At 55.2% G+C, this 9,286-nt stretch overlaps 2 protein-coding genes across 3 annotated transcripts in view; both read left to right on the top strand.

Moving 5' to 3' along the window:
- Positions 1-4,570, top strand: part of LOC137895111 (kinesin-like protein KIFC3) — a 7,609-nt gene extending 3,039 nt beyond the window's left edge. The window contains exons 4-20 of the mRNA XM_068740600.1: positions 1-16; positions 121-261; positions 466-747; positions 821-1,033; positions 1,071-1,218; positions 1,308-1,438; positions 1,502-1,613; positions 1,689-1,870; positions 1,937-2,041; positions 2,131-2,261; positions 2,634-2,757; positions 2,985-3,114; positions 3,198-3,427; positions 3,627-3,779; positions 3,872-4,001; positions 4,148-4,194; positions 4,562-4,570. Of these exons, the coding sequence (XP_068596701.1) occupies positions 1-16; positions 121-261; positions 466-747; positions 821-1,033; positions 1,071-1,218; positions 1,308-1,438; positions 1,502-1,613; positions 1,689-1,870; positions 1,937-2,041; positions 2,131-2,261; positions 2,634-2,757; positions 2,985-3,114; positions 3,198-3,427; positions 3,627-3,779; positions 3,872-4,001; positions 4,148-4,194; positions 4,562-4,570 (2,284 nt within the window). The remainder of the gene's footprint in view (positions 17-120; positions 262-465; positions 748-820; positions 1,034-1,070; positions 1,219-1,307; positions 1,439-1,501; positions 1,614-1,688; positions 1,871-1,936; positions 2,042-2,130; positions 2,262-2,633; positions 2,758-2,984; positions 3,115-3,197; positions 3,428-3,626; positions 3,780-3,871; positions 4,002-4,147; positions 4,195-4,561) is intronic.
- Positions 4,571-6,150: 1,580 nt separating this feature from the next.
- The window catches only part of katnb1 (katanin p80 (WD repeat containing) subunit B 1), a 6,798-nt gene continuing 3,662 nt past the window's right edge, over positions 6,151-9,286 (top strand). The window contains exons 1-10 of one of the 2 annotated variants that reach the window (XM_068738666.1): positions 6,151-6,284; positions 6,770-6,923; positions 7,278-7,408; positions 7,546-7,663; positions 7,747-7,847; positions 7,955-7,996; positions 8,081-8,164; positions 8,571-8,686; positions 9,002-9,073; positions 9,147-9,286. The exon at positions 9,147-9,286 is cut by the window's right edge and continues 11 nt beyond it. In XM_068738666.1, coding sequence (XP_068594767.1) covers positions 6,857-6,923; positions 7,278-7,408; positions 7,546-7,663; positions 7,747-7,847; positions 7,955-7,996; positions 8,081-8,164; positions 8,571-8,686; positions 9,002-9,073; positions 9,147-9,286 — 871 coding nt within the window. In that variant the 5' untranslated portion in view covers positions 6,151-6,284; positions 6,770-6,856. The remainder of the gene's footprint in view (positions 6,285-6,769; positions 6,924-7,277; positions 7,409-7,545; positions 7,664-7,746; positions 7,848-7,954; positions 7,997-8,080; positions 8,165-8,570; positions 8,687-9,001; positions 9,074-9,146) is intronic. The other variant, XM_068738673.1, reaches the window with a different exon arrangement.

Genomic DNA, 9,286 nt, shown 5'->3' with positions numbered 1-9,286 from the left:
ACTTCGCTCTGAGCTGGTGAGGCCCTGCTGGACCACATTCCTGAGGATCAACACGCACACACACACACACACACAGGGCCGAGGAGAAAGGCTTAGCATCTGTGTCTTCCCGTCCTGTAGGGGGCGACAGACCTGGAGAAGCAGCTGGAGCTGCTGCTGGTGGAGAACCAGCGTCTGAAGCAGGAGCTGAAGTCATGCAGGAGCTCGGAGCCTCTCGATGCTGCAGAGAGCTGCAGCGGGAGGCCCCGCCCCCACAGCCAGGTGCAGATGCAGCCAGGCGCACGGGCACGGGCACGCAGGCGCACGGGCACGCAGGCGCACGGGCACGGGCACGCAGGCGCACGGCCACGCAGGCGCACGGGCACGGGCACGCAGGCGTGGCGTCCCTTTGTGATCAATCCCGGCGTGTTTTGCCGGCTCTGTTTGTTCTCACGTGAAACCTCTCCTCCCATCCACGCCCTGCAGGAGGCGGAGTCCTCGCGGTGGGAGGAGTCTCGCTGGGAGAACCAGGCCCGGCAGAGGGAGCGGCGGCTCGCCGAGCTGGAGCGAGAGCTGCTGGCAAAAACCTCCAGGGTGGAGAGTCTCCACCGGCAGCTGGAGGAGGCCAAGCGGGAGCTGGACAAAGGCCGGAGGCGGGGGGAGGAGGCGTGGCAGAGGCGGGGGGAGGCGGAGGAAACGCTCAGCCTCCGACTGCAGGAGTGTGAGGAGGAGCTCGCCAGGCAGGCGGCGACGCCCCCCCGGGTGAAGGTGAGACAGGTGCGGCCGTGAGGAGGCGCTTCTGCTCCTGACTGTAACTCCTCCCCCCCCCGCCGTCCTTCAGTATGTGACCCACACGGTGGAGGTGGAGTCCGCCAACGCCCACAAAGCTCTGGCTGAGCTGCAGGTGAAGAACGCCGGCCTGCAGGAGCAGCTGTCGGCGCAGAGGCCGCTCCTCAGGGAGCTGGAGGCGCAGCTGCACGACTCCCAGAGGAGCTGCGCCCAGCTGAGGACGCAGGTACGCCGGCAGGAACGCCCGGACCTGCTCCCCCTCCTGGTCCCGTCTCATCCTGCCCCCCCCCCCCCCCCTCCAGATCCGGGTCTACGAAGGAGAGATGGAGCGGGCCCAGGCCCAGCTGGAGGCCGAGATGCAGAACCTGGAGGAGGAGAAGAACCGCGTGATCGAGGAGGCGTTCGTCAGAGCGGAGAGCGAGATGAAGGCGGTCCACGAGAACCTGGCGGGTCAGAGGCCGCTTCCTGCTTCCCGCTTCCTGCTTCCTGCTTCCTGCTTCCTGTCTGGGCCCGGCTCAGCGTCTGCCGTTGCGTTTCAGGCGTGCGTCTGAACCTGCTGGGCCTCCAGCCGGCGCTCCGGACTCTCACCTGCGACTACAACTGTCTGAAGAGGCAGGTGCAGGACTTCCCCTTCCTGCTGGACAAAGCCATCGCCGAGGCCAAGCGGGAGGTGAGCAGGAGGTCCGTGTCCGACTCCTCAGCCCCCCCTAAAGGTCGTTTTACTCCTCGTCAGATCTCCCAGGTGATCGGCGAGGTGAGCAGCACCAATCAGGAGCTGCTGCGTAAATACAGGCGGGAGATGAACCTGAGGAAGAAGTGCCACGACGAGCTGGTCCGACTCAAAGGTGGGTGACGGGCCCCGGTCGGATGCGTCGGGCGATCCGACCGGGAATCACAACAGAGAGCGTTCCGTTTCCCAGGCAACATCCGCGTTTTCTGTCGCGTGCGGCCCGTCAGTCGGGAGGAGCAGGACTCCGCCGACGCCAAGACCGTGCTGAGCTTCGACTCGGACGACGACGCCGTCCTCCACCTCGCCAACAAGGGGAAGGTCGTGACCTTCGAGCTGGACAAAGTCTTCCCACCGCAGGCCGCGCAGGAAGAGGTAGCGGCCCGGACAGCCGTCGATCCGACACGGAGGTGCCGTCTGACCCTTCGGTTCCTTCCTCAGGTGTTTCAGGAGGTGCGGTCTCTGGTCACTTCCTGTATCGACGGCTTCAACGTCTGCATCTTCGCCTACGGACAGACCGGCTCGGGGAAAACCTACACCATGGAGGTCGGCAGAGATCCCGGTTCATCCCGGTCGATTCCGGGGACTCTCTTTCTTGCTCTGGGGTAACCGGCGTCGGTGTTTTTGGCGTTCAGGGCGTGGAGGACGACCCCGGCATCAACCAGAGGGCGCTGCGCCTGCTGTTCTCCGAGGTGACGGAGAAGGCCCCGGACTGGGACTACAGGATCTCCGTCAGCATGGTGGAGATCTACAACGAGACGCTGCGGTAGGAAACGCGTCCCGGGTCGGAGGTCATCGGGGGGATGATGCAACATCAGACAGAGAGCAGCCAAACCTCAGCTGATTGGTCTGTTCCGATCAGCGGAGGCCTCTTAGCTGGATTTAATGTGTTTATTAGTTCAGCTGAGACGCTAATGTAGCGTCATGCTAATGTTAGTAGCATGACGCTAATGTAGCATCCTGCTAATGTTAGTAGCAAGACGTTAATGTTGGCTTCATCAGCAATCACTGCTAACATGCTATGCTAACGCATCGAGGCTAACGCTAACTGGACAGTTGCTGTTTGTGACTCGATGCGCGGCGGCTCCTCTGAGCCCTGAGTTTAGTCTCCAGGCTGAACGTCTCTGCCGTTCATCAGGAGCCTGCTGGGGGACAACACCAGCGACAAGCTGGACATCAAGATGAACCCCGATGGCAGTGGACAGCTGTACGTCCCCAACCTGAAGGAGGTCCCCGTCCAGAACCCCGAGGACATCAACAGGGTGAGGATTTCCTGCTGTCCTTTCAGTGTAAAACACCTGCAGTCGAAAATGTCTCTGAGACGTCGTTAAACACCAGAAAGCGCTGACGGTCGGTCGACGGCTACTTAGCATAATGCTAGCTGAAGGCGCTAATGCTGCGAGGATTAAAGCAGGAATGCGTGACTCACTAAGATGAAGATGAAACGTTGAACTGTCCCTTTAAATGGACTCTGTCCACCTGTCGGCAGGTGTTTGAGGCGGGTCACATGAACCGAGCGACGGCCTGCACCAACCTGAACGAGCACAGCTCCCGATCGCACGCTCTGCTCATCATCACCGTATCGGGATTCAACTCCGCCACGGGAAGCCGCACCCAAGGTAGGACAGCCGGGGGTCCGGACCCCGCCCCTGAGCCGCGCCCCCCGCGGACCGTTGTTGGACCCGTTTGTGTTCCGCTGCAGGGAAGCTGAACCTGGTCGACCTAGCCGGCTCCGAGAGGATCGGCAAGTCGGGCGCGGAGGGCAGCCGCCTCCGGGAGGCTCAGTGCATCAACAAATCTCTGTCGGCGCTCGGTGATGTCATCAACGCCCTACGCAGCAGGCACGCCCACGTCCCCTTCAGGAACTCGCGCCTCACGTACCTGCTGCAGGACTCCCTGAGCGGAGACAGCAAGACCCTCATGATGGTGCAGGTGAGACCAGGAGCCGCCGTGCTACCGCCGTGTTACCGGCGTGCTACCGGCGTGCTGCAGGCGTGCTGCAGGCGTGTCACCGGCGTGTCATCAGGTTGCCCAGGACGGGCGTTAACAGATGTTCCAGCAACGAATCAGAAAGAACGCTCCGTTCCACATCAGGTAAACCTGCCATTTACGCCTTAAGTTTTGTCTGCAGGTGTCTCCGTTGCCTAGCAACATGAGCGAGTCAGTCTGCTCGCTGAAGTTTGCTCAGCGTGTTCGCAGCGTCGAGCTCTCCTCGTCTTCCTCGTCCAGTCGGAGACACGAGAACTCGTCCACCTCTTCCTCGCCGACTCACGACAGCGTCGAGGTGATGAACGTGCACATGCGCGCGCACGCACGCACACACACACAATCATTCTGTTGAGGTGAATCGTTTCTTGACCTTTGACCTCTCCTCAGCTGGACTCCCCCCCGGTGACCCCTGCCGCCCTCCCTATCTCCAGAGCCAGCAGCGCCGGCTCCTCCCTCTCCTCTGCCTCCAGAACTACCAGCAGCTCCCGCAGGAGATCCCAGTCCCAGCTGTCCACAGGTACGAGTACCAACACTGTGTATAAACACACACTGTAAATATCTACTGTGTGTGTGTGTATCAGAGCGTAACGGTGCCACCATCAGGACGTTTATCACCTGACGTCGGTCTGTCCTCATTCTGTGGTCTGATTGGTTGGTTTGCAGACAGACAGGTAGACAGAGCCAGCCCATTGGCTGGGGACGGTGGGCAGGTAGGTAGGGTGTTTGTTGATGGAAGTGGCATGTAAGTGCCCCCCCCCCCCCCATCTAACGCCGCTCACCTGTAACCACAGAACTTCCCTGCGTGCGCCTGTAAGACGGCGAGCAGGGCTGGAGAGCCCACGACGCTTTGTGTTTTGTGTAGTCACAAAGAAATGCTTTAAAGTGGCCGACAAATTTCACTTGTATCTTGGATGAATTAATTTAGCATGTGCTGGACCAGCATTCACCTGATGGTGGCGCTGGGGGGACGGCTCAGTCGGAGGATGGCCGGCGGGATTCGGCGCCTGCTCCTCATTGGTTGGCAGCGGTGAGGTGGGTCACATGACTGCTGAGCGACGGTCCTGTTTGTCTCCGCAGGACGACTGAAGTTGACGGCCTGAGACGACTCGGGGTGTCTCTCAGCACCCCGAGGCGTCTCCCTGCGGGACGCCACGTCCTCATCCGCCGACGGCAGTGAGAGGACGGAGCAAAGGCTTCTGGGAACGTTTTTGTGAAGACACGAGTCTGACTCTCCAGCTGAGGACGAACGTTTGGATTTAATCTTCTTGCTGTGATGAAGGACTTTTAAAGGACCGGCTTATCTCTGAACACGATCCGCTGTCCAATCACAGTATTTCTTTTATAGCTGCACTTTAAACTTTATTTTATAACACGAGATGAAGCTGTGCTTGATTATAATATATGCTCAAATATTTAAGTTTGACTTTTTTTTGTTTTCTAAGCTCATCATTCTTTATTTTTTTCCTCAGAAGTTTGAGATTCGTTTGCTGTGTGACGTTCCTCTTATCCAATCAGGATACTCCACTGATACGGAGTTATCCAATCAGACGCTAGCAATGCGAGGACGGCCTGTCAATGTTGATCCTCCTGCTGTTGTCCTAAGGGAGGAAACCACTGGTGACCTTTGACCTGTAGTTGTAAGAACAGGAGTGAGATGATTGATCCATAATCTGCATCTTTTTTTTGTAGTCTTTTTAATAAACCTAAAACTGTTCATGTTGACCCGCTGTGATGTTTAATTGATTATCTGGAGTTGGTGGATTTAACCTGTGCAGGTGTGTTTCCTACCTTAATGCTACGCTAACAGAACCGGGCTTATTTAACCCTTTCAGATTCACGAGGAAGGGTTAGGGTGCCAAACTGGTGTTTATTGATCAGCGATAAACGGTATTCGATGATCAGTCATGTGTTTGTTTATTCATTGCCATAAAAGGGCGTAAAGAGGCCAGCTAAGTCGACTGATGTATCGTTTTAACGTCGAGTTCACAGTATTGTTAGAAGTCTCAGTGATGCAGTACAAAATGTAAAATAAGATGAAACGGTTGCTACGTGTTACATGAAAGCGGAAGTCTTGTTTGACCACTTACTGGAGCCGGCATCTGATTTGGATCCTGAATTAAGCATTGAAATCTAGTTTTCCTAAAATAACTATCAGATTAATAATGAGGCCAGTGTGATCCGAATCCCAGGACAGGTTTTTAATGGGGTCACATGAGGGCCATAAAAGCGTTGTGCACTAAATGCAACAAGGTGTTTTGGGGACAAAAAAATACAACTTCTTTACATTTAAATAAATAATTATTATATTTCTTTTATTTCTGCTGCTATTATGTTCAGGAAAGTAAAGTCATTTTTCTTCAGCTCTAAATCTTATAAATTATAATTATATATTTTATACGAGTTGAAGTAGTTTGTTCCTGCTATGTTTATCATATTGGGAAAATTAGAAAGCATGTCAATGAGAAAACGTTAAGTGTGAAGGTTTTTATTATTTTGAGTTAATAATTAATAGTTCAATAAAAGCAACGTTTTTTGTTCTGGAATTTGGATTTGTGAATGTAAAACTTTGTGAAAATAATCAGAGCCCGAAACGTAAAGTTTTTTTTTTTTTTTTTTTTTTTTACTGAAGCATAAACATCGCCAAAGAGCTTTAAAAGTTGTGACGTCACCGGAAGTCGGTTGCTTGTCAGTTGCTAAGCCACGGCGCAGCTCCTCCACACACGGACTGAAGCTAGTGGGACATCCCGGAATAAGCAGCTAAATCTCTCACCTCCCGAGAGTCCGGAGGATTCGGCGGAAGGTAAACGCGACGTGTCGTCGTTTCTGACGCAGCGATTAGCCCCAAGCGGCTAAGCTAACAAGCCCTGAAGTTAAGTACTAGCTAACTAGCCTGAGTTGTTTACGGAATCTACGTCACCGGGCGTGACTTTAAGCTGCAATCCCTAAATTTAAGTATCTGATATAACTCAGTCAGATTACCTGTTAGTAGCCTGCTCGTCGTTTTACTTTTAAAGCGTTAATTAATTTGTTGTTATTAGCTTAGTGGTGTTTCTAAAGCTAACTAGCTATCTCACGGTTAGCGTTCGATGGTTCGATGCTGGTTCCAGAACAAACCAGGAGGCGGCGCTGGAACGCAACTGCTTCAAATCTGCTTTGTTCCTTGTGTTTGTTGTTTTCAGCATTAAAGAGAAAAGTATTGGAAACGTTGCTTCGAGGACGGCACGTCTGGTTTTCTCATGTTGACTGTCTGGATGAGAAAATGTTCATGTTTCTGTTTTGATGCAGGAACCGGATTCTCATGTCTGTCCTCAGCGATCCGGACAGTCATCCAGTCAGTCCAGACCAAGCAGCCAGTCTCCCAGTCGGACCAGTATGGCCACCGCCCCCACCGCCCCCACCGCCCCCGCCGCCCGCGCCGCCAACATCTCATGGCGACTGCGTGAGTCCGATTTGAGTTTCTCCCATAGAAATAGATCTGCTCTGAATCTGGCCTGTCATTGGCTCGTTGCCTTTCTCCATGTTTCACGACAAATAAATGGACGGCGAATGCAGCATTGATCCCGTTCCCCCTGGTGATCGGTTCATTGATCCGGCTTTAGGAATAGCAGCTGGGTCAGGTGTGATTATTGGATGTGAACTGGCAGGAAGGGTGAGGGTGCATCATGTTATTCCATGATGACAGTGAGGAATCGTCTTCGTCTTCGTCTTTGACTGTGAGGCGAGATAACGAATGACAGCTGTAGAATAGAAAAGCCCAGCACTCTAAATTTGTCCCTCCTGTGTTGCCGTCCAGAGGAGTTCGGGGCTCACTCCAGCAGCGTGTCCTGCTTGGCTCTGGGGAAAAGCTCCGGCCGCCTGCTGGTCACGGGGGGGGAGGACTGCAGGGTCAACCTGTGGGCCGTCAACAAGCCCAACTGCATCATGGTAAGGCGAAGTCCAACCACGCCTCAGAGGTGGCGCTGCCTGCTGGATTAAAGTGAGTGTGTGTGTGTGTGTGTGCGTGTGTGTGCGTGCGTGTGTGTGTGTGCGTGTGTGTGCGTGTGTGTGTGCGTGTGTCCCAGAGTTTTACTGGTCACAAGAACCCAGTGGAGTGCGTCCAGTTCAACGTGCCGGAGGACCAGATCGTCACCGGTTCACAGTCTGGATCAATACGGGTCTGGGACATGGAGGCTGCTAAGAGTGAGACTCAGTGTGTGTGTGTGTGTGTGTGTGTGTGTGTCACTCTGATGTTAGCGTGACGACCTGCTTCCTGTTTCCACCAGTTCTGAGGAATCTGATGGGACACAAAGCCAACATCACCAGTCTGGGTTTCCATCCATACAGAGACTTCCTAGCCTCAGGCTCCATGGACACCAGAATCAAGGTGTGTGCGCGTGTGTGCGTGTGTGTGTGTGTGTGTGTGTGTGTGTGTGTGTGTGTGTGTGTGTGTGTGTGAGCCACTCACGTGTGATTTTGTTTCCCCCCCCTCAGCTTTGGGACGTCCGGAGGAAGGGGTGTGTGTTCAGGTACACGGTAAGGCTGCCGACCGTTTTAGCTGCTAATTAGCATGTTGCTACGGCTCCTCTCGGTGAAGCCTCGGGCCGCTTCCTGTTGCAGGGTCACACCCAGGCCGTGAGGAGCGTGGCCTTCAGTCCCGACGGGCGGTGGCTGGCTTCAGCCGGGGACGACGGCACCGTTAAGGTACCGACCTCTGAGACGGAGAACCGGCTGAGAACCGGTCCGTGTTCGGGTCCGCGGACGTGCTTGAGGAGGTTCCGTGTGGTCAGATTAGCGGCGGCGTTATTTATCAGCTGGCTGCTGGACGGCTGCTTGTTTGTAGGATCGGTCGGGAGGCTTCTTCCTCTCGGGTGTAGCTTCCATGCATCGCCACTAGGCGGGGTTAGAGAGCAGATGACACGCACACACACACACACACACACCAGAGATTAGACTCACTGGAGTGTGGTGTGTGAGATCACTCCCTCTGGTCACAGCTGCTTCGGCCCGGTTTGGGGGGAGCTGACCTCGGAGCCGCTCCCAGTTCTGGTCCAGTTCTGGTCCAGTTCTGGTCCAGTTCATTTGACGTGTCGTCTCTCCTCTTCGTCAGCTGTGGGATCTGATCCAGGGGAAGATGCTCACAGAGTTCACATCTCACACGGCGTCCGTCGGCATCGTCCAGTTTCACCCCACGGAGTACCTGCTGGCCTCAGGAAGCGCCGACAGGTAAGCAACGCGTGTGTGTGTGTGTGTGTGTGTGTGTGTGTGTGTGTGTGTGTGTGGTGTGTGTGTGCGTGTGTGTGTGCGTGTGTGTGTGTGTGTGTGTGTGTGTGTGTGTGTGTGTGTGCGTGTGCGTGTGCGCGTGTGTGTGCGTGTGTCTGTGCGGACCTGGAAGGATTCTGGGCTTTCTGAAACCAGTCCACACCTGACAGGCTCAGGAATGATCGTCTTCATGCCGTGGCGCTGCTGAACCGTTGCTCCACCCACTGGGGGTGGTTCTCTGTCCTCTGATTGGTTGAGGACGGGCTTTTGTGTCTGCAGGACCATCAAGCTGTGGGATCTGGAGAAGTTTACGATGGTTGGCTCTATGGAAGGAAACACGGCTCCGATCCGGTACGTTTCCTGCCTTGAGCCTGACGCGGAACGTGGTGTGACCTCTGACCTCTGACCCCCCCCGCGTGTTCAGGTGCATATGTTTCAGCCCAGATGGCGACTGTCTGTACAGCGGCGCCGCCGACTCCCTGCGGGTGTTCGGCTGGGAACCGGACCGCTGCTTTGACGCGGTCCCTGTGAGCTGGGGGAAGGTTTCCGACCTGGCAATCTGCA

This window comes from Brachionichthys hirsutus, chromosome 1, assembly GCF_040956055.1.
Source record: "Brachionichthys hirsutus isolate HB-005 chromosome 1, CSIRO-AGI_Bhir_v1, whole genome shotgun sequence".
NCBI classification, from domain to species: Eukaryota; Metazoa; Chordata; class Actinopteri; order Lophiiformes; family Brachionichthyidae; genus Brachionichthys; species Brachionichthys hirsutus.
Note: the sequence above shows the minus strand (reverse complement) of the source record. Positions and strands in the feature narration are given on the sequence as shown.